The sequence below is a fragment of the Gymnoscopelus microlampas genome (genome assembly GCF_963454915.1).
Source record: "Gymnoscopelus microlampas genome assembly, chromosome: 12".
NCBI classification, from domain to species: domain Eukaryota; kingdom Metazoa; phylum Chordata; class Actinopteri; order Myctophiformes; family Myctophidae; genus Gymnoscopelus; species Gymnoscopelus microlampas.
The window spans coordinates 23,377,232-23,402,302 of record NC_139949.1 but is presented as its reverse complement, the minus strand read 5'-3'; the positions used below and the strand labels follow the sequence as shown (position 1 = coordinate 23,402,302).

Genomic DNA, 25,071 nt, shown 5'->3' with positions numbered 1-25,071 from the left:
AGAACCGGCAATTCAACTGATACGCATAAACATAAATGGAGATTCGGTCCAGAAGCGCTGATCCAACCACTATGCCCATATATGGTTATATGGTTATATGGTTATACGCATATATGGGACCGACCAACATCAAACACGGCACGCACATCAGCGAGGACCTGTCCCCGCCGTCGAGTCAGTCAGATAAGCGGTTGTCCGGAAATGCCGATCCAACCAATATGTCCATATATGGGCATACTGTATACTGATGACATCAGGGATCCCCATATATGGGCATAAAATGGACGGGGACAGACAGATACAGAGATCTCCATACAGTATGGGATAAAAGGGACACAAACAGACAGACAGATGGGTACAACGGGCACTATTTTATTTTATTTATTTATTATTCATTTTTATAGACAGCTCAATTTTATTAAAGGCTCAAACATGAGTTGCTTTGACTATCAACAATCACAATCACGTCGTAATAAACAAATGACTTGGGAATCCCTTCCTGCCTCCAACATCTAGGCCACATTGACATCCGTCAATCTGTACACCTTACTGATAAGGACCTCCACTTTATCACCACCCAGATGACACAGGTCAAGGACGCACACAAGATGTGTGTCTTTTAGTTCCTCTGCTGTCTTCAGGATTTCCTCTGGGTGTGAAGAGCTTGCCTCACTCTGGTTCACAGATTCACTGAGAGGGCAAATGAAACCTGACTCAAGGCATGACAGCACTGTGTTGCCATGGGGTTCCTGCACAAGCCCTACAGCTCTGGGGTCACCAGAACACATAACAGGAAAGAACGCAGCATCTATGGCAATCTCCCTGTTTATGCTTAATATTGTTACTTGGTAGTATCCTGGGCAGTCTACATTTGATCTGAAATCGGTGGGTTGCTCAGGTGTCCACCGGGAAGGATGAAGGTTACTCCAGTGCAGGAGAAGGTCCTTGTCATCATATTCAAACCTCTGCGTAAGGCTTTCTTGGAACAAACCAACTTGGCATAGATGATCTGATACTTCTGCTCTTTGCTTGGGCCAAGCATCACTTACCCACGACAACCGACCACATTTGGGGTGAACCTGTAGGTCAGCTGATGGGCTTGGATTTATGTCTTCCTGTCCGTTATATTCCTCATCCTGCTGTTCCTCTTTCTGGGAGGAAAAGAGGAACTGTCTCACTCGACTCGTCCTGCTCTCGTCCTGCTCCTGTCCCTCTGCTGTAGACCCAGGCCCATCCAACCTTCTTGTTTGAGTCCTAGCATGGGTCATGTAGGGTTGCTGGGCATCTCTCTCTTTACGTCTTCTTTTTCGTTTGTTTCCCAAGACATTCTCAGTGGAGGGAGATGTTTCCATCAGAACTGTCCTCTGATCACTGTGAGCGGCTGACACACTCTCTGACTGTTCTGACACATGTTCCTGGTCTGAATCTGCCTTCTTTGGGCTTTTCAGATATCTGACAGCCATGATCTGTCCTTGAATTGCAAGTCTTTTATGCTGTCTGTATTGAAGTGATTCTAGCTCCCTCTTCAACTCAGCTGCAGCAACCAGAGGAATGTCAGATGAGCCATCTGCCACAGACTGAATGAAGATCTGTGGGGGGTGAGGGAAGCAATAATGGCCACCAACAATAGACTTCTGAAGCATGAAGTTGTCTTTCAGGGTTTTGGTCCACTGGAGGAAACTCTTCACCCTTGGGTCAGACACGTATGGCCGACCTTTGTGATATCCTGTAATGAATATCTCTGTCTCACAACTGCTTGTGAGATAAGGCAATGAGCCTTTCACATGGCATACCCTCATTTGAGTGCAAACCAAGTATGTCATTGGGCAGATAGAATTGAAGATGTCTGGCCTAGAGGAGGAAAAAAACTCTAAGATAAAGGGATGCTTCGATGTCCCATCAACTGCATGGACCCAGCGATATGTCCAGTATTTGTCTAGTTTCTTACTCTTCACTCTCTCAACACGACTTACAAATGTTACCAAACCGATGACATCACATGCTGAGCCGTTGGCCAAATTGTCCAAGTCTGACCTGGTGGCAAATTGGTAGGCAACCTCAGGCAATGCCCATTGAGATGGTACACATTTCGGTGAGATTACAGTAATGACTGCAGCTGGGCTCAGAGGATTCAGGCAGATCTCTACTGAGTTAAATATCTTCATTCTGTGGTGGTCCATTTGAGGCCGGGACCTTTTAGTATAGCTCTGCTTCAGGGTATAGCTTTGGAGGTACACCACTGTTCCTACATTCAGTCTCTGGTACCACTGTGGGCAAAGCTCATTCCACAAAACAAGTGACATTATGCCACTCTGGTCTGCAACTTCAAAGTATGCCTGATATGGGTAATGAAATGGGTCAAGTCCAGATTTTCCATAGTAGCGTAATCTTGATTTTTGTACTATCCTCACTAGAAGAGGGAGGCGTTTCCTTTGGTTTCTAAAAGAGGACTCAAGGTCACACACACGGGTAATCTTAGACACGTCCAGCACCATATCAGATGGAGGGCCATGTGAGGCCCATATGCTGCCTTCGGGATCCTCATTATTCCAGAGAGAGAGGTAATGTTTTCGTCTCACCTGAAGGGGCATGTCATATTGCAGTGCCACATTTCCGATGCCATCCCTGACCAACACAGGGAGGGAATTCACATCCCTCACAGTTGGTAGTACAGCAGAACCCTTTGAACCACAACTTCTGACGTTTGTGACGCAAATGTAACCATGGCCCAGTCTCCTTTCGTTGTAAACAAAGGAGCAGTCAGTGATGTTGATATCAATTCCACTCCGAAGGACATTTGTGTGCACCAGGTGATTTAAACTGTGATGAAGAGCGCATTTAGTTTGCCACACTCCATCAGTGAGCGTCACATCGTAGCTGTACGTGTCATCAGACCGGTGCTGATGCTGCTGTGACAAGTATCTGTGAAGTCCAATGACAGCGACAGGGACCTCTTTATCTATACGGAGTGTGAGAGACTGACTGGAACGCAGCCGTTGCAGGGTTGTATGCAAAAAAGAAACTGCTGGAATATCTGAAGCCTGAGACATACTTCCTCTGATATTAACACACTATTAACACTGCATCACTTCAATGGTAGCTAGCGTACATTAGCCCACCCACTAGCGTCAGCTAGCGATGTCATAAGTACATGCCATATATGGGCATATACTTATGACATATACTTATGACATCAGCGACATACATGCCCATATACATACATGCCCATATATGGGCATATACTTATGACATCAGCGAACTCAGAATATGAGCATAGCACACACGCACGCACGCGCACGCACGCGCACACGCACACACACACGCACACGCACACGCACACGCACACGCACACACACACAGAGATATGGGCATAAAGGTGACACAGACAGACAGAAGGTTACAAAGAAAATATCGACCTGACCTGGACTCCGTATTTCTCCATGCCTGACACAGAACTCCATATATATGCATAAAAGGGACAGACAGACAGACGGGTACAACAGGTATTCAGACAACGCAAACAACACTTATTGTTATACTCATAACTGGGTTTTGGCGGTTAATATGCAAAAATGTCACGTACTACCGCTTTGTAAACAGGAAATTACAGGCTGGTGTGCTGACAGATTACAGGCTGGTGTGCTGACAACTGTAATCGAGCTGGGACTGCCAGTTTCAAATTCAAAAGCTATATAGAGAAAACAACTTGAGAAATGTTTGTTTTATCATTCTCCTTTGAGACGACGGAGACAACACTCCCAAAGACAAGTTGATTCATTTACTTTTTCCAGAAGTGAGCTCTCCCTTCCGCTATGCGTTGCACTGCAGGACTACAGTGTTCCTTTACATCAAACTTAGTATACATCTGTACAGGCACATATTATTTAACTACATGGTTAGAATTAGTATACATCTGTACAGGCACATATTATTTTACTACATGTATACTCGGTTAGAAATAGTATATAGTATGAAACTGGAACAGCTTAGTGGCTAGCATGACCTGTGTTTAACTTTTTCTCCCAGTTTAGTAATGCCAATTCCCTTATTCCCCATATGGGCTATGTATTGTAGTCCATTGTCACTGCTTACTCCTACAAACAGTCCTAGCTCCTAGAGAGAGTACAGACAATCACATGTCTCCTCTAATACAAGCTTCTTTTCACCTGACAGTGAGAGTTTCACAGGGGGGATATAACGCACGTGGAGGTAGATGCCATTCTTCTCAGTTTCACACCCCACATGTGCCTTGATCAACCTGCTGGATTCACTAATGCAGCGACAGAGCCCGCCCTTTCCAAATGGATTCACAACCATCAACACGATCAATTGTGCTCGTAGTTGGAACCTTAGTCTCTACCCCTGTGCCTCCTAGATGCCCCAGTAGGGTTAAGTTTAGACAAGTTAGGGATTGGCTGTGGATGGGGTTGGCTTGACTGAGGCGTAACAATCAGTTGGTTAAATTTACGTCTGGGTGTTTGGCATATCATTCAACAAGAGCTTTGTGTCATATGCATGCTGTCTTGGGAGCACAGAGTGGTGTTATGTGGGCAGATGCGCCAGCCAGGCAAGCTGAATATAGTGGGAGGTATCAAAGATGCTCTATAGAATATATTTTTGGCGCCAGCCTCCCTGTTACCGTGGTAACTGTCCATCGATTCAGTGCTTAGCAGCATTACAGAATGGAGAAGGATCTCCACCATCCCTTTTCTTTTTTCCTTCTTTATTTTTCCCCTCAGAGCTTGTGGTGGAGTGAGGGAAGAACAGAGAGAGAGAGAGAGAGAGAGAGAGAGAGAGAGAGAGAGACAGACAGGGGTGGGTGGTGAGCTACGGAGGACGAGGGCAGAACGAGCACCTTTGTGAGAAAAGAGGAGGTGGACATTTGTGGGTTGAAACAGATTAGATTAGGCTAGATTATAATCTTAAAAAAGATTAGGTTGCTGCTTGCTGACTATTCAATATCATCTTCACAGGACTGCCCCATAGCAAACAGGGCCCTCTCCATCAGTAAGTGCGAACCAGACTAGGGTTGAAACAGATTAGATTAGACTAGATTATAATCTTAAAAAAGAATAGGTTGTTGCTTGCTGACTATTCAATATCATCTTCACAGGACTGCCCCATAGCAAACAGGGCCCTCTCCATCAGTAAGTGTCAACCAGACTTCTTGCAGTTCTCTCAGTTACACCCCCCGTGTGAGTTCTGCCTCCACTTTTAGGTCACTTGCTGTTCACAGATAATTGTACCTGCTGTCACCTCACCAGTCACCATCAAATTGCTTAGGTTTGCAGACCATCACTCACAAATGCTGATTTGCAAGATTCTGCAAACAAAGCTTGTGTATATTTAATTAGCACTCTACTACGTGGTTCACAATATTTCTGGGGCTAAGGCACACCAAAGGTCAAACCCATCTGGTAGGTCAAGGCGGTCTGGTTATCAGAAGGTCTCCGCTTCGAGAGCAACCCCTAACAGGTTTCGGTACCCAGTATTGGCTGGGTTATTGAAGGGGTGAAATAGGCTCTCCCCTTCCGTATCTCCTCCCTCTCTCTCACTCCCTCCCCCATCTCACTCTCCCTGTCATCCTCTCCATCCCCCTCTCCCCATCCCTTTCTCCTTCTTTCCCTGTCTGTCTGTCTCTCTGTCATCAGGGATCTCCATATATGGGCATGTGACGTCTTTCACAACAGAAACTGTTGCCTAACGTTGAGGGTCTCCATAATGGGCATACATGTACAACTGTTGCCCAACAGTATTGATTTGTGATGACCGCAGGGATCTTCATATATGGGCATTAATCGGACCTTACATACTGACTATCTGATATCCACTGAAGTCATAATGTGCATGCTCACCCGCCCACCACAACTTGAACTTTATACAGTAGTTTATACAAAGAATGTAGACCTGATATAAATATCAGCCATACAGATGGAGAGGAGAGAGAGAAAGCAATCAAGAAAGCAATCTGTGTAGATTTTCTTTTTATCTTTTTTTAATAGCTCGCTGTATGCCAGGCAAGCTGTCATTGTCTTGCTGTAAGTGCATCACATCATCTGATATGTGTGGTAAAGATAAAAAGGAAAATCAGCACTAGTTGGCCATCACCTGAGTCGGTCAAATTCGAGCCAATCAGCGTACAGTTGAGTACTAGGAGAAGCGACGTGGGGAAGCGGAATAATCAGCATTTACCACATGCTGAACAAATCTGATAATAACCAGATTTGTTCAGCAACCTGATCATATACAGTAACTTTATGGAAGCGACTCACTATTGCCAGTTTGTCTAAGAATTCTAATTGTGTGCTCGAAACTATTTATAGTTTCTTCCCAAAACTTTGCCACACTACTAGTACAGTACATATTTCCACCTAGAAACTCTACAAAATTCAGCTTACTGTGGCAACTCCAACCCCCACACACACCCTAAGTACTATAAAATAATGTACAGTACTTTTACAATGCACAGTATAAATATCAGGTACTTTTACTTCCCATTTTTGTTACTTCAACTCAACTACATATCAGATGCAAATATTGTACCTTTTACTCCATTAAAAATACAGCATTTGAGAGCATTGAGAGCTGTCGCCTCGTCCTGGGTTCAATTCCCGCCGGGGACGCTGTGGGCGTGTTCTCTCCTCCGAGTAATCAGTGCCCATTCCCTAGGTGGAGTTGGCGAAAGAGCCTTTCTGTGCGGAGTGCATGTTCTCCCTGTGTCCCCTCTGTTCTCCGGTAATACCCTCACAAAAAAAACATGCAGTAATCCTGGTCTCTATGCTGCCTCCCCCTGGTCAGCCGAGGCGCCTGATGGAGGGGAAAGGAACTGTTTGGAATAACGTGTTATTCCAACCCCCCCCCCACACACACACACACACACACACACACACACACCCCATACATACACCAAGCAGGTGCGTAACTAATGACAATTAGGAGAATGGATAACAGCCTGGGAATTTGACAATTTGTACCTTTTATAAATTTTTTGGCTTGAAGCAAGCCACCCACCACTGTTTATTCAGGAAGAGTATTTTCTAGTTTCTTTGAAGGGATGCTGTTGGCCAATTTATCAGTGCATTGGCGGTCTCAAATTCATTGACCTTGACCTTGCCTCGAGGCACGCCAGTGTGCCGTGGCGTGGAACACCACTTGAGAACATCTGCTCTAGTAGACAAGAGGGCAAGGACCACAATACATATTAAATAATGTAATAATTACAGAGATAGATAACAAAAAGGTTTTGAGCATGTAAACAAGCATATAATGATGAGACCAAAGCTCACAATTGTTCTTAAGCCATATCCTAAAGGGAATCCAAAAAAAAGTTCTTACATACTTTTCAAAATTGAATGGCCAACATTTCCATGTTTCACCTAATAAGGTTTTGTGTACAAAATGGTTGGTATTTGGCAAGAATACATAATGTGAGAGCTACAGTAAGTGCCATGCCTATTACCAACTGTGCTTTCTATACAAAAGCCCCCATTACTGTCAGGCTGAGACAGAGCACTGTGCACCATTGTGTTAATATGTCTCTCTCCAAGTTCTCCAGGAGAGACTAAATGGACACAGTGAGAAATCAGATAATCTGCTGAAATAAGGCTTACAGGGGATGGTGGACTATAAAGAAAATGTGGAAATGGGATTTAATAATTGGGTTCATTGTCATTCATTGTCAGTCAACATGAAGTGTTTCAGTTGGTAAAAAAATATTCAGTTCCATTGGTTGGACAACTTGAAGACTATTGTACATTTACAATATTAGGACTGAACAATTTGGTGAGAAAATAAAATAAAATATGTTTTTTTTACCAGTGTGTTACTGATATTTATTATTCATGGAGAAAGGGTCGGACTAAAGCTACACTTCTTCTCACTCTTTTTTGAATATGCTTTTTTTTTTACTGTTTATTTGCATTGTTTATTTCAAATTAGTGTTAATTTGTTTTATTCGAAATAAACATTTTGAATAGTCCAGGAATACTTTACATTACTACTGCCAATTTTCCAAAGCATACCGTTGTTGTCGTTTGTTTGTTTTTCACCAGATTTCCCTAATATTGTAGACCAGCTGGGTGATGAGCCCCCCTTAAAACCCACTAAAACCGGGAAAGGATCGGTGTCATTTTAGATTTTAGCGTTGAAAAATTACAGATATACAAGCTTTGTGCCGCGCTGTGAGCTTGTACATCTGCTATTTTAGATTTTTTTTTTAATCTTGAAAGTGTGAGAACTGCTGATTTAGAAGGCATCTGTAGAATCGGCCTCAGGTCTTAATGGGTTAAATGATCTGCTTCTACAGCTAATACGTATTAACGTCACCATGATGAACATCTGAATTTCACCTGTAAAACAGGCTTTTCTCCAGGGACTATTATCGGCAAGTCTTTTCAAGTCAATCCACGTCTACAACTCTAAACCACAACAATAACGTAAAGCTCACTACAAGTTGATTTGCATATACTGAAATTGTGAGCTAAACATGCACAAAACTAAGGTCCTTTTACTATAGGGTGAAATGAGCAAATATTACCTAAAACACAAGAATACCTTGTTTAGAATTCTTTTTTGGACACCCCCCCTCTTTTTTGCAGTTAATAGGCTCTATGCACAGCAGCCATATTGGAAAGAAATTGGGCCTCTTCTTACTTCCTTCACAGGTGTTACCAATGATACTAATGAAGGGCTCTGTTCCATTCTGGTCAGGGTGCTGATATCGTGCATGTTGGCTCACTAGAAACACTCCATTTTGGTTCCCAAATAGCTCCTTATGGTGGGTGTCTAACTCTGAGAGTGTACAAATGGAACCAAATGGACCCGTAAGGGTCCATTTGGTTCCATTTGTACACTCTCAGAGTTATGGGGGTCCTTGAAAATAAGACAACCACTATGCCACACTAAATGGAACAGAGCCTTAATTAGTATCATTGGTAACACCTGTGAAGGAAGTAAGGAAGGGGCCCAATTCATTCCCAATATGGCTGCTGTGCATAGAGCCTATTGCAGCCTCTGTGATTTATCGAAATCACAGAGATCGAAATCAGTTGTTCAGACCTATACGTGAACGGAAGAGAATGTAAAAAGGTTTCATTTACAGACAATCTCGGCTACTTTGAAAACGAGGGCCTGCCCCTCAACTGTATTCCGAGTGGAAATAAAGGTTATGTTGATGATGATGACAAGGCAACAAGTGCGGTTTTGGGGAGTCACTCTCTGGCTCTGAAGCTACACAGCCAATAGCAATTTCATCATCACTTTTGCAGAAAACACAGCCTTTAACTAGAAAGCCATGAACCTTGGTGAGCTTGTTAAGTTCTTGCTTTTCTTTGCAAGCACATCCCTCCGTTCCCCTCTATTTTAATCTCACTAAGACACCACTCTGACCTTAACTCTATGAATCTCATCAGCATTTTAACGTTCTCCTTCATTCTTTATTCCTTGCCATCCATGGAAAACCATACAGTGGTTGCATCCAGTCCATTCTGGACAGCAGCGCGCTGAGGGGGGGATGGTATAGCTTTGTTACTTGAATAGGTTGGCGCAAATGTAAAGATGGATATCATGGATTAGTACTGCTATACATCATATAATAAGTTGTTGTGTGTAGAGCATATTAATTCATTATGGCATTAAGCACAAGGGGATTCATTCCAACAACACAATGCCTCACTACAAATCAAATCATGTAAAGTGTTGAAACATTTATGCAGAAAGAAAACATAAGTCAGTTCCGGACAGCAGCGTGAAGAAAGAATAGCTTTGTTACTTTAGTTGGTTGGCACAAATTTACAGATGATATCATGATATCATTACTACAATTTGTTGGTCCTCTACACTACAGGACGTGTCAAACAGGTATCGATACCTCCACACAACTTCAGAGTCACTCTCAAGGTTCGTTCATAGACTAAAACCAAGCTATACAGTTTATCCTTTAAAAACGGTATTTTACGGCCGCACTACCCGCTATACATTATGCCGACTCCGTTATTTGCGCCTGGAGCTGTGACCATGGCGGTGTTGTTGCGCTATCCCCAAAAGTGCCATCTTGCCCACACACGTTTGGGAAAGCGCATAGCGGATTAAAAAAACACCCGCTATGCCAAATCTGTTTGGTAGAGCGTGCCTACAATGGACATGTTGGGAGTCGGGCCGGGCACACAACATTCAGAGGTCTCCTTCACTCCTAATTCTCAACAAATCTTTGTGATTATCACTATTATGACTATAATCAGCAGAAGTGAGAGTGTCAATTCCTTGAGTCAATTGTGTTTGTATAAGATGATAGTCTATTCAAAGAAGACAATGATTGTGCTGCGCGATGCCATTCGCTCCAAAATACACACCCACAGTAACATGTGGGTGATAATTATATCTATTGTAGTATATTTTGACCCCATATTTTTGGATATCGTCATTTTAGTATCATTTCTGTCATATCTGTTTTCACTCAATTATAGGCAGACGCTAAGTTTGGCCCCAGGTCCCTGGGACCAATAGTTGTATTTACATAGGCCTGATATCTGATTAGCTCAGGGGTGGCATTATTTTATCTTATCCTGAACTTCAGCTACAGACAAAGAGATAGATGCGAGCTGGCCTTAAGCTTGGGTGTACATTATAATTATAATTCCTTTGTTTAACCTAGAAGACACAAGGTCCAACAGGACAACAGCTCACTGTCTTCACTACCTCCCTTCCTGCCGCTCACTTGCAGACAATGATGTTTCACTGATCAAATAACATGAAACAAATCAGCAACTGATCCAAGGTTGATCCAATCAGCACCCTCCTCTCTTCCCCACACCTCATGCATGGACCACTGCTACAGTATACAACAAGCCAAACTGAAAATAGAAAGTGTGCGAGCTCTGGCCGGGCAGGCTGCCGGTAGGAGGACTCCATGGAACCAATGTACTCTGTTTCACATCGGGAAAGTGTCGGGTAAAGTGTCCAAGGGCCTCGGTGCGGCAGCAGAGTTAATGAACACTGCACTGCGGCACTTGAATTAAGAGATTGTGAATGTGATTGTCATTACAATTTTACTGTAATCCACCAGCAGTTGCTAGTTAAGCTTATCAAAGACAAATAAAATGTTGTTTGATCACACAGACAATTCAGTTTAATTAATCCAGAACACAAGCAATTTCTGTAATTTAAAGTTCTCTATAACCAGTAATGTGTGAGGGATAACGGCTTGCGCAGCCTGGTCTTAAAGGCAATGGCATCTGGCACGGTCATTGGCTTTATTAATGTAATGCCCAAACCACGCTCAAACTAACAGAGCACAGGTGTTTTAGGAATACTGCTGTTGTCGGAAGATAGCAACTTGGCCACGGGAACGCCCCTTGCGTCATGCTAAATCGCCAAATTGTGGGTATAGCGACTTGGATGCGAAATAGGGCCCACGGACTCTACTGCTCAATTCCATAGGGAATGTTTTTGCTGGACTGCTGCGAGACCTTTTGCTGAATGAAACCATGTAGGAAATTTAATGTTCAGCCGGTTCCAAATGGTATGACTCAGGGAGGAGTCCTATCCCATCGGCTGTTGGTTTTATGCATGAACAACCTGGATCCCTGCCTTCCAAGTAGGGTCTCTCTGCACTGACTGTGTGTCCCCACCCCACCTTTGACATCAAAACTCCTCCGCTGCCTGTCAATATGCAGATGATCTCACACTCACTCACTCTCCCATGTGATTACCGCCATGCACACAACAAACCATACAAACTCCTTTAAGGTGACTCTCCACCAAAAAGATTACTTCAGACTACAACAGACTACAACAGACGGCTATTTGAAAATAACAGATCTACAAGCTCGGCTATTTTAAAAAACTCTTGCAATAAAATGTGGAATATTTGGAATATTTTCTTTAACATTCAAACAACACAAATGCACAAAACCTTTTCATGAAAATATTTGAGAACCACTGGTTTAAATAATAAAAAAAATGGAAACAAGCCTAAATAAGCAACTATACACAACTACAAGCCCCAAAAAACGCAACCTGCAACTACTAATTTGTTCAAGCAACTTTACAGAAAAAGAAGCCCAAAGTCGCTTATAATAAGACTACATGGCAATGTTGATTACATGGGCTAGAGAAGGGGCAACAACCGTTTCTCTACTCGTGCTTTGATTCACTTCACTACCCCGCGACTATCGACGGCTCTACCGGTCGGGACAAGATGTCCCGACCCGATGGCACGGCGCTATCTACAACAGGTTGTCGGCAGGAGATGCTTTCCAATGCCTTCCACGGCAGAGTCGGGCCGATATCGGTGCGGTGGAGAGCTGCCTTTAGATGAACATCACAAAGAGAGTTCATTTACTACCTATGTGGAGCTAAACAAGCTGGTCTGTCTCCCTACTGATATTTGGAAGCATGTCTATGTCTTTCTTTATCTGACCAGTAATGGCGTATGCCTCCCCAGTAACGGCTGGACTACTAAAATTTCTCATCAAGGTCAGACGACATGCAAGGCAGAAGGCAGGCGGGAGGAAACTACAATGCAAGCATTTAAACAACAGCAGGACAGGACCCAAAAAGCACCCTGCATGACTAGACTCCAATACAGGAGGACTGCCACCTGAGAAGACCAAGGCTGACAACTTCAACTGCACAACAAGGCACGAAATGTCCTATTTTATCAAAAGCAGTTCAACTAATCTAATGACTTCACTTCATGTTGATAGAATGGTTTAGTATTCATTTAAGTTGTTATTTCTCAGTTCATCATGAAAGCACTGTCTAAACGTTTAGATGTTTTTGGCATAATTCTATGTTATGATGAGAACACATTTTGGTCCATTGCTGTAATTCTCATCACATTTTGTACAAAATGTACAAAGATGCTGAAATAATAAATCGAATTATTATTAATAACTGCACAAATCAAAACTCTGTCAGCTCTCCCTCAATACTGTATGTAAATAAATGTTAAATTAAACTACTAATGTAATCATCCTCATTTATGCTATAATTAGAATGTTTATTGTCTTAGCATTCCATCTTAACCACTTAAATCCTGTATACTTTGTTGACCAGGGTCCCCCAGGGGTCTATCCTTGGGCCCCTCCTTTTTCCCTCTACGCCAAATCTCTTTGTGGAAAATAGCTGACCTACAAGCTCACAGTGTGTCATATTGTGACGTGTTGTGAGCTAGTAGCTTAGCTTATGTGTTTGTTGATGACATGTATTATTTTTAAGCTTTTTTTTTTGTCTTAATGTCTGACTTGACTAATAAAATATTCAATCAATCAATCGAAAAACTTGTAGATGGCCAGAATATGGACACTAGGCTTCAAGTGGTTAAATGGTATGATGCACATGTTCCCTCTAGTGTGGGAATATAAATACATGTTTAGAGAGGCAGTGTTCAGAAAATGTTATGTTTCAACTTGATCTATAGGACGTGTTATTTTGATGATGAAAAACACTAGTTTAGTGATGCATCTTGATAGCACAAACCATAGGGGCTCATTAGCAGGGTTGTCCTTTGGTGAAGAAGTGTCAGCTCAAGATATATCAAGGTTATTGCAATTAGCGGCCTTGTTTGGCACTGCTTGGATGGATGCCGAGCAATCTGAGAACTGCAAGTACCAAACGCAAAACAAAGTTGGTTGTAAATGTATTTACAACAAACTCTATACATACATTTAAATGTATAACTGTACTAGAGTTTCGGGGGGCTACGCCCCCCTCAACCCCAGCCGCGCACGGGGCCCAGCGTGGCCGCGTGTATATTGGGGGACCCAAATCGCCGGAGTAAAACTGTGGAAAAGTTAAAAAAAAAAAAAAAAAAAATTGAAAAAAATATATTTTTGATGTTTGAGGGGGACCCCCGCGGACCCCCTGCTGGTCGACGGACCCCCTGTGGAGTGTTGGGACGCGCGGGGACCCCCCTGGAACATGGCGGACCATTTCGGTGTTTTTTTTTTTTTTCATGAAGGTGGTTGCTTGTTGCTGGCGCTGGCTGTGCAAACCTGGCAGCCCAGCGCATGCTGACGTTACACCAGAAATGGTGCCTGGAGAAAATGGTGACCAAAAAAAAAGTTTGGAAAAAAAGGAAAAAACCCCCGCAGCGGCTGGCTGCTGTTGTGGTGATGAGGTCGTGCGCACGGTAAACGGTACGAAGCTGCCTCCCCTTCCGTTTTGTCCGACATTTGGTGAGTAGAATTAATTATGTTGCGCGGTGGAAAAGGTGTACTGAGCAGTGAGATGTCCCCTACGCGAGGCGTAAATTCAGCGCGGCCGCCGTGGCGAGTCAGTTGTCGACATGTGGTCTGGCGGTGCGTTGTTTATTCGATAACAGAGCTGTGGGGTGTGGACACCGAGGGTGCGGAAGTTGGTCGCCATTTATATAGTTAGATATATAGAGGTCCCCAAGGGTTCTATACTTGGCCCCCACCTTTTTAGCTGAAAATAGGTGATCTACAAGCTCTCACCAAATTTTCACCAAATGTTCAGCTCAGAATAGGGACACTATGGTTCACGTTAGAGGTTGTCTCAAATGGATTCATGAAGGCAGATACCGATTCTGATATTTTGGAGAGCAGAAAGGCCAACCATTTTTTCTCCCACTCATTCTGAGACTTTTATTAAATGAATGTTCTTAACATATGTATTTGCATTCTAACATTAAAGGACATACAACAATAAGGGAGGGATACCTGTTGCCACAGCAAGATAATTCACTTAACACATGCTCCTTGTGAGTTGAATCCAACTCCTTTCATGTCTCGCATGACCTGGTCCAGTTTCCTGTCTCTCTACACTCTAGGCCTGTCCCCGATTAAGGATTGGCCAATAGTTGCCTATAGTCGACTAATAGTAAAGTTTTTTTTTTTTTTTGCATGATTCGACTGAGATTGGCAGTCGACTGCCAATCTCTCAGTCAAATCATGCAAAACATATGTTATGCAATAGAGGAACATTCCATTTGGGCTGTAGGGGTGCTTAACGAGGTGGTGCCATGGTTTTGCACTTTTTCTGTTTTGCATGTGTCTATGAGGTTGATATAACTTCATTAAGCCCCCTGGTGGTGTTTTTATGGTGTTTTATGTCTTCTCTGACTATTTTGAGTTTCTTCCTGGAGGCTGAAACCTTGAGGGTCAAACGTGCCAATAGAAAAACAGCCATTTAATGACACAGTAAAAATATACCCTCCCCCTCATTATCATAACACAACAGGTGTGGGCATGAGGAGGAGGAGGGACTAGGACAGGTGGGTGGTGCTAAGGTGGTGGAGGAGGTCCTAAGGTGAGAACCAGATATACTTAATGAACTGGAGCCGTGCCCACATAAAAACATAATTTTAACACTTTCTGTACACTTTTTTGAAAACAATCCTCCTCCTAGTATACCCATAACACCTGATGATTATGTTTTAGGGCGGGGGAAAAATCACTGAAAATCACGGCACCCCGTCTTTAATGTCTGATTTAACATATACTTGCTTGGTTTCTCCCAATAAATCATAATGTATATCCTATTTTTGGCAAACTATTAGTTAATTAATATAACAAACTAGGCCAACTAGGCCAAAATAAATAAATATATATATATATATATATTTATTTATTTTTTATTTTTTTCATAATTCGATTAAGAGATTGGCAGTCGACTCAGACACCCCTCGACTGATTAGTCGAAGGTCAGGCCTACTACACTCTATCTCAAAACGCTTTTTTTTTTTAATGTTCACTAATGATATGGTCATGGGCTAAACCAAACTGAGCAGCATGTTTGTGCTGATCTTACTGTATGTACTAACAACCAGTAACAGACCAACTCCTCATTTAGGCCTATGATAAATCACCAAAATGTAAAAGTTGGACCATTATAGCCTTCTCCTCAAGCATAGAATGTCAACACTATGAGAGAACAAATAAGGCAACGTCAGGACAGTGGTGTCCTAGAGGTCAATGCCTTGACCAGAGGTCAGATAAAGACCAACTGGGCCAAGTATATTACACAGTCAGATCACTTCAAAGCACCTGGGTTATGTCTGGAAGTGAGCAAATTTGGACAAATACCAAACTGGGGTATTTTTGAACTGTAAATTGAGAAACAGCAGGTAAATGCGAGGAGCTTACAGGGTGTGAATATAATGTGTTATTCACACTCATGGGGCTTACTGGCAGTGCATTTCTAAAGGGGAAATGTGACTGGCAAACAAGACAGCAAGCTAATGTGCCACAAAGGACTTATGTTTAGAACACCTACAGTATGTAAGCCGGTTAAGCAGCAAAGCAACCCAGGCACTCCAAAATCTAAGAGAGAAAATCAACAAGTAAGGATATAAATAAAAAGGGGCTAAATCGTTAAAAACCCAACATGGTTCGACCACTGTAAGTCTTCATCTGGGCTTTAATTAATCATGTAAGCCCGTTCTAATTTTAGACCTTCAAGGCACTATAGAAGTTTCATTAAATCAACGGTCAGTACGGATACATGCTAACAGAGTCCACTCATCAGGTTAAGGGCACAAATGTATACTTCATTGCACAAATGTATACTTCACCCTTTCAACAAATGTCAAAAAGTGTTGAATTACACTTTTTTCAGTTGAATATATGGCACTTCTGTCAAGCAAAACATAAACAAGTATTAGCCTTAAAGGGGTGACGGATGAAAGTGAACAGATACAGTGGTGCTCAAGGAATCAGCAAGCTTAGTCATGGCTGTTTCACAAAGCTGAAGCTGGGGCAGCCATCGCTGAAATTCTCAAGGCAAATTCAGGGGGACAACGCGATTCATATTCATAACATGTGGCATTATTTATTAAACATGGAATATGTGCTACTGCACTTTGCAACTTAAATAAATGAGAATCAAAGTGCTGAGGGCCACGCAGGATTTCTGTAGTAGGCCTATACCTGGTTTCTGTGAGTCTTTTCCTAATCCCTGTACGTTACTATCTGCAGACTATTTTTTTATTTTCTATTATTGGTTAGTTATTATTGGTTGCTGTACTTCTAGCTGAATCTCTTTTTCTGTATCTATACTGTGTCTCATAGTAATGCTATGACAACTGAAGTTTCCCCACAGGATCATTAAAGGTCTGTCTGTCTGTCTGTCTGTCTGTCCATCTATGTGCTTACACACACGATCCACACAAACACGTTCTGTTTTTCAGATCTGCTTGCTGGTTTGCTGGCATGTGCGTGCATATGTTGTGTGTGGTTTAAGTGGCATGAGAGAAAAGCCTCCTGTGCATTTACTGTACCTCCTCACATGCACATCTGAATATAGACTGGACAGATAATCTAAAAACAGCAATGGTGGCAGTGAATCAACCCATTCGTGTAGGCGGGCTTTTTCAGCTCTCTTTTCTCTTCTGTCTGTCCCTCACATGCTACGGTACATAACACTCTGTACTCACCCTAAGCATTACATAACATAGCTGTGAATTGTAAATTGCATATCAGTATGCCATGATACACTCAATTGGGGAAGTGGATTGTGGGTCAAGATAAATACGATGTGTAAGATTTGATGCCAACCAAATGAGTACCAGGCAGCATGGATTCAGGGGCACTTTTGAAGAGCTCAATATTTCTGCACTGTTATATAGTGCCATTCAACACTGTGAAGGCTATCCTACTGTACAGCTGTACACTCATATCAGTCAGAATATGTAGGCTAGTCTTAAATAGAGTGGTTTGAAGCTATTTAATAGACAATACACAATGTCATAGTTTCTAGAAAAGGTCTACCTTCATGTCCATGTCCAGAGCTTTGTTCATGAGGAGGCTAAATCCAGCCCAAATGGAAAACTTAGGCCTGATTTATGCTATAGAAAATAGGAGGTCTAAAAGCTCACACAATGAGTCACGCCATGACACGTAAACTTGTACATCTTCTATTTTTAAAGTCCAACACAGGCACACAACTAAATATAAATTAAGCATTAAAGATGGATTTACTAAGAGCAGAAACGCGTGTGGATGGCTGCGACTAAGCACATAATCTGTGCCAAGAACCTCCTCTGGTAGCACTGCATAAGCGAGGTAAGAAATAAAAGCATTACTAGTTGAATGCCAAGTAAAGCCATTTAGACAGCTTCCTAAAGTATTTATGTGCGCATGAGTATACATGTATCTATGTATACATAATGAGTACTGTGTGTGTAGGCTATACTGTATGTCATGTGTATGAACAGTACATGTGTAAATACAATATACATATATTTAAACATATTTGCCTTTCTCTCTATTTAGTTTCTCTTTAGCCTTGTTGTGTAGAACATTCATTCCTGTACAGTTGTTACTTCAAGACATCAAGGATTAATTGTGAACAGGTGTGTTGGGATGGGCCTATAACTGTAACATAAATGAGTAAATAAATAAATACTTGTGTTTCTTCTGAAAACTTGACAAACCATTTCCACTTTAGATGTGATGTGACAGGACCTTGAGTCTTTGCATGAAACATCTAATTACAGTATAAAGCATATTAGCAGCAATCCTACAAGGTCACAAAAATCTATGACTCCCCTTTGGAGACATTTCAGCACAAAACTAACAGTCACAAAGTTTGTGCCACCCCATCTGTACTGTGCATGATACCCAGCAGAAACAGCTTTGTCCATTAATCCGGCCTATGGTTGTCTTCTCCCATGACACACATGGCTATTTAAAAAAAAACTGTATACAATTCAAAAGCAGAGCGTTGCTGTTGGGCAGAAACCTCATATGTCCATCAAACGTAGAAGAACACACTAGAGCAGCTCGAACAATAAGTCTCTTTATTAAGGTAAGTAACTAAGTAAGTAAGTAAGTACATTTTATTTATATAGCACTTCTCACAGAGAGAACTCACAAAGTGTTTCACATACAATAGGGATAAAAAAAACAGCAATCCAAATAATGAAAATCAACAGAAACACAAGCTGTATAATAGAACTCAGAAACAAAAAACAGCACATATATTACACACAAAGAAGATAAAATCAAGGACATTCCGCAAATGCTTGTTGCAAAAGTGTTTTAAGGGGTTCTTAAAAATGCCCACAGACGGCCTTCACTTGGCTGAGGAGGCGCGGCAGAATTCCCTTTCTTCTCATATTTCAACTTTTTAAATATTTTTGGTAAATCAATACTCTACTTGGTCACATGACAGTGTCACACAAATGTAGCATAAATAGCCGATCTACAAGCTCATAATGATGCGTTGCAACGCGTTGTGAGCTTGTTAGATATGCTATTTTAATGTGAAAAAGTAATCTAATTATATAAACGACAAGTTACTTCCGCGCGCCGCTGACGCTATAGCCACAGCTCTGTAATCGAGTAAAAACAACGGCGCCATAGCACATGTCGCGAGCACAGTAGCCACGGCCGACTTTCACAATTTACGGGTGGCGTAGGGCACCTATCATTGCTCACTTCACTGTTTCCACGTCGCAACATAATTTATTCCACTCACGACATTTCGGACAAAACGGAAGGTGAATCACTTTCGTACCGTTTACCGTGCACACCACCGACACCGAACGGCGACGGCTTGAGCCGAACAGAGCCGAAACAACACGAGCGGCCGCCATTGAACTCTGCCCATCTCCTCCACAACAACACACACGCAGCTCCTTCGCTTCAACCCCCCCCCCCTTCTTACGTACCTCCTTTGTTCCACCCAGGCCGTTACTTTCACTTCACTCATGTCTCCATCACAATATGTCCGTCCTTCACGTGCCATGCACACCCCAAACACACAAACACACAGCGACGGCCACAGTACAGCACCATAGCACGCTGGCAAATCTGGTAAACAAACCAGCCTAGGTTCATGACACCAAAGGACTCGACAGTGATGCCATCATTATGCAACCCGGAAGTACAAATACCAAGGATACGTGAGTGATGTCAGTCGGGTTGCCACGTTCATGCCAGGTTTTCAAAAACAAGCCACAGAAACAAGCAAGCCGTGCATGAAATAAAAAAAAACAGCCGAAGGGGTCCGCCATGTTCCAGGGGGGTCCCCGGGGGTCCCAACACTCACAGGGGGTCGGCGGACCACCAGGGGGTCCGCGGACCACCAAGTTAAAAATAAATATTAACATTTTTCCCCACAATTTTTTTTTTTTTTTCCTTTTGGACAGTTTTACTCCGGCGATTTCGGTACCCCAATATGCACGCGCCCACGCTGGGCCCCGTGCGCGGCTGGGGTTGAGGGGGGCGTAGCCCCCCGAAACTCTAGTAGAATATATAGGGAAATGTTTGGACAGAGTTACCCGTTTCACCAAGATTATGTCTCTTGGGGGATCAAACACAAATATCTGGTGTATCAAAATATGATTTACAGTCATAAAGGTAGGGGTGGTCACGGCCGCACGAAATATTTTGAGATTATGGAAGAGCACATCCTCTCCGTACCCCAAAAAGTGGATTGAAGATATGGCAGAAATAGTGACATATGAACAGATGTCGGCAAGAGTAAATAATAATGACTGTTTGACTGTTTATTGTTTATATGTATGTACTATGTGGCAGATGATGTGTGATTGCAAAAAATAAATAAATAAATATATCGTCTGTCGGGTAGAGATGTTCAAAAAATGTTACTTTTCAAGATTAAAATTCAAAAGTAGCTAAAGTATCAGACCTACAAGCTCAAAACGCGGCGCAAACAATCTGCTATTTTTTATACGTTTGTGTGACGCTGTAGTATGATCAAGTAGGGCTTTAATTCACGAAAAATAACAGTTAGAATATGGAGATTTCTGCCCAACAGCAACGATATATATTTTAATGTGAAAGTGGTTAAATCTGTCTGTGGGTTTTATAAATATTCAACCGATGAAAAGTATTAACAAGAGCTTGTGACTGAATAATAACTACATTTGATCCAGGGGAAGGAACACAGATTCTTTTTTTTCCATTTCCTGAAAAGTAGCAGTTTTGGACATACAAGGTTTCTAGCCGACAGCGACGAGGGAACCTACTATGCGGCTGCAGCTGATAGAATTCCTCGTTGTGTGTGGGCTACACTTGAACATTACATAAAGCATGTCAACCCCCTTAATGATGTCATACACAGTCGAGTCCACCATCCTACAGTATTGGTTCTCAAAGTGTGGTCCGGGGATGACCAGGGGTCCTTGGGGGGTACCAGGGGGTCCCCAGCAAAATGAGTTAATATAGCGTCACAGTAATTTTAACCACTTTAACCATATTTTATACTTTGACTATTGCTATTCAAAAATAGCAGATATACAAGCTCGTAGATCTGCACAAGAATGTTTTGAGATGTGGGGTCCGCAGCCAAATACATATCATTTTAGGGATCCTTTTTTTTTCTTTTTTTCTCTCCTGCATTGAAGAAAGCATGAGCTTGGCTCTAGGCTCTCCCTAGGCTGGCAGAGGGAGTGTAGCTCCCAGGATTACACAGGCAATTGGCACTGGGTGAAAAAATGGGTTACAAAAATCGTGGGATAAAAATGTATTAAAAAACAACAACATGAAAGGACCCCCCAGAAGCAAAGATTTTAGTTAAAAATGTTCTCTTTAAAATATATATCTACTTATATAATCGAGGATTGACTTCCGCCCCGCCGCTGACGCCATACCCACAGCTCTGTTGTCGAGTAAACACAACACCAACACACCACATCTCGCCACCACAGTAGCCACGGCGTGCGCGCAGAATTTACGGGTGGCGTAGGCCACCTGTCATTGCTCTCTACATATTTTCCACCTCGCAACATAATTAATTCTACTCACCACATTACGACCCCAACGGAAGGGGAAACAGTTCCGCACCGTTTACCGTGCGCACCACCGGCACCGAACGCCGACGGCTTTAGCCGAAACAACACGAAGCGGCCGCCATTGAAACTCCGCAGCTCTCTGCATCGCCAGCACAACAACACAAGCACGTCCTTCGCTTCACCCCCCCCCCTCTAGCTTACCTTTTTGATGACCCAGGCCGTTGCTTTCACTTCAGTCATGTCTGTATCACAATATGTCCGTCATTCACGTGCCACGTACATCCCAAACACAAAACAAAACACGCAGCCAACTTTGTCATGTCCCCACTTCCCACAACAACAACTGAGCCATCTGCGTTGCCACGTTGCCAGAAGATAAGCACAAAAGACAAGAAAATATCAGTGTTGCCACATTTGCGGCAGAAACAAGCAACCACCTTCATGAAAAAAAAAAAAAACAGCCGAAGGGCTCCGCCATGTTCCACAGGGGTCCGCGGGGGTACAGCTCCGCCCAGAGTCAAATGAGTAAGTGAAAAATAGCAGAGGGCGCTGTTTTTCCTTTTTATTTGACGATGGGTTCCCAGATTGGTAGTTCTCAAACCTTTTCATGTCAAGGACCACCCACAATTATATGTTTTAAAAATGTTTCCCAAAAATATATGTATTCAAACATTTGCACAAATGTTGAAGATTTTTCAAAAATAGCAGATCTACAAGCTCATCTGTAGATCTGCTATTTTTGTGTGTGTATAGTATAAGTATAAAAAATAATGGTTATAGCTAAAAATCTAAAATGACACAGATGCGTTCCCGGATTGAATGGGTTAATGAATATAACAATAGTATTATTATAACCAATCTGTATGGTAGAGCATAAGTTAATACCATAAGTAGCACAACTGTGGTGGCTGGAGGTGGTGTACCTGCTCTTCTATTGAGACAAGTACATCCTGTGGTCAGCTACAGTAGGACCACTACTGGTTGACAAGGAGTATCAAAAGTGCAATTCATCCTCTGCTCAGATGGGCTTTTTGTATTACTGTAGGTCAGTGGTTCTCAACCTTTTCTGGATCAGGGCCCACTAGAAAAATCTCAAAAGCGCTCGCCGCCCACCCATCTGACAACACGGCATCTGGGGCCGCATGCAATGAAAACATTTTTCTAGGTTTTAAAGAAAACACACCATGAAGTGTTGGTGTGTTTCTACATTAGAGATGTTGGCACTTCAAAATCCCAGGAAGGACAGCGTTACGAATTGCAGCTATTTTCTGGTCATTACAGTGCAATGTTGACTACAAGAAAATGTCACTGTAATACACTGGCTGACCAATCTCACCTTGTGAACATCCCCTTTCATGCATTCACATTCATCCACAGCAACTCTAACAAGGCAAAGTCCAGTTCAGTTCAACCACAGTGTACGGTTTACCCCTGACCTCACAGTTCTTCACAACAGAGAGGCACATGATGTGAACCACTTCAAGGCCCGTACAAGGTCTCCATAAGACCCATGGGCAGACAACAGGAGCGGAGGGGGAGACACATTTATTGCGTTTTGTCCGTCGAATTTACTATCTGTCCGCCTGCGGACTGAAATCAAGCCGACGTGCATTCACTGCGACCTTTGGACAGTAGTGGGAAAAAATGTTTCTCTGGTCTCTCTTTCTCCAAGAAAGAGTGGGTGGAAGTGACGTTGTGCAATGTAGAAATACTCTGCTACAAGTGAAAGTCTGGAATTCAAAATGTACTTGAGTAAAAGTACAAAAGTACTGGTATCAAAATGTACTTAAAGTACCAAAAGTACAAGTACTGTGCAGAATGTCCCATTTCAGAAGTTTAAAATGTATAAAAGCATCTTTCGAAAATAGCAGATCTACAAGCTCACAATGAGCTTGTAGATCTGCTATTTTCAAATGGCCAAAATATATAGTGTGTTTTGTAAGTGTCCCACATATTTCCACAACAACAAGCCAGTTCAGTTCAACCACAGTTTACGGTTTACCCCTGACCTCACCCTTGCAGTTCTTCACAACATAGAGGCACATGATGTGAACCACTTGTGCTGGGGCATGTGCTGGCTTTCTCAGTAATGGCTCCACACACTGAGCAGCACAAAACAAGCGTGAATATTTCTAGCGAATCAACATCGTAATTGTCCATGTGACTCTCTGCCCCAGCCACATGTGAGTTTATGTGTGTGCTCTGATAGATCAGGAAAACGCAGAGAAAAAAAAATATATATATTTTTTTTAAACAGTGACCGAGAGAGAGAGAGAGAGAGAGAGAGAGAGAGAGAGAGAGAGAGAGAGAGAGAGAGAGAGAGAGAGAGAGAGAGAGAGAGAGAGTCCATTTGTCCTCAACAAAGATGGGTGGAACTGTCTTTCTGGACATAGGCTATGTTGCTTAAACTTAGGCTGTAAAGCACTCAATAGAGATTTTTCAACCAGGTCTCAACCATCCTCACTCAGAATATGGTCAATGCAGACTTCACTTTGAATACTGTAGTTACACAACAGCCTAGTTTCATGTAACGTCCATTCTGCATCTTTCATCAACACAAGGAACAAGGAAAATAATAAAGACTCTTCACCATTAACTAAATCTTCACAATTGTCTTTCAAAATGTTGAATGATGAAATATGTTTTCAATCATCAGCATTGTGTTTTGTAATATGGGGAAACGCAGGTGGAAATGAGTCCAGTTAAACAAAAAACAAACAAGAAAAGTAATTGAAAACCAGTGCGTTGGGTGACAGAAGTTTGAAGTGCTGCTGTCTCATGTCACTAGGCAGACAAACAGTGCAGAATGGTACCCAAAGACAGGGGTTCCCAAATGTATCCATGCCAAGGTCCCCCGTAATAGCCATAGCCTCTGGTTGTGGCCCCCATTGTGATGTGTGGGACACACACACACACACACACACACACACCATAATGACAATAAATTGCTGCAATAATATTATCATTATTATTATCAATTTCGTCCCCTTAAGTTTCCGCTCCTTTCCAATTGGCGCCCCTGCTGGCCCCAGCTTTGAAAGTTGGCCTTGAAAAGGCCTTAAAAAGGCCTTGAAAAAAACAAAACAAAAAACTTGTATTTCAGCTTCAACCTCTCTCAAACAGAGGTTTAAGAATCATCGTTTACTAGCTTTTTCCCTTCCTAGAAATGTAGAGGAGTCAAAAGTACAATATTTGCCTTGAAAATGTAGTGGAGTGAAACTAATCAGTATCCAAAAAACAAACAAATACTCAACTAAAGTACAGATACTAAAAAAATCCATAATTAAGTAAGTACAGTACTAAAGTAAATGTACTTCATTACTGTCCAGCACTGTAAGCTGCAGTTATGG

At 42.4% G+C, this 25,071-nt stretch overlaps 2 protein-coding genes across 6 annotated transcripts in view; both read right to left on the bottom strand.

Moving 5' to 3' along the window:
* Positions 1-25,071, bottom strand: part of dlg2 (discs, large homolog 2) — a 221,729-nt gene that overhangs the window by 136,696 nt on the left and 59,962 nt on the right. The gene's annotated exons all lie outside the window — the stretch shown is intronic.
* LOC311056734 (RPA-related protein RADX-like) lies at positions 513-3,050 on the bottom strand (the record flags this gene model as incomplete). The annotated part of the gene is made up of 1 exon (XM_084073540.1): positions 513-3,050. One exon carries the CDS (start codon positions 3,048-3,050, stop codon positions 513-515), a length of 2,538 nt encoding a protein of 845 aa, XP_083929666.1.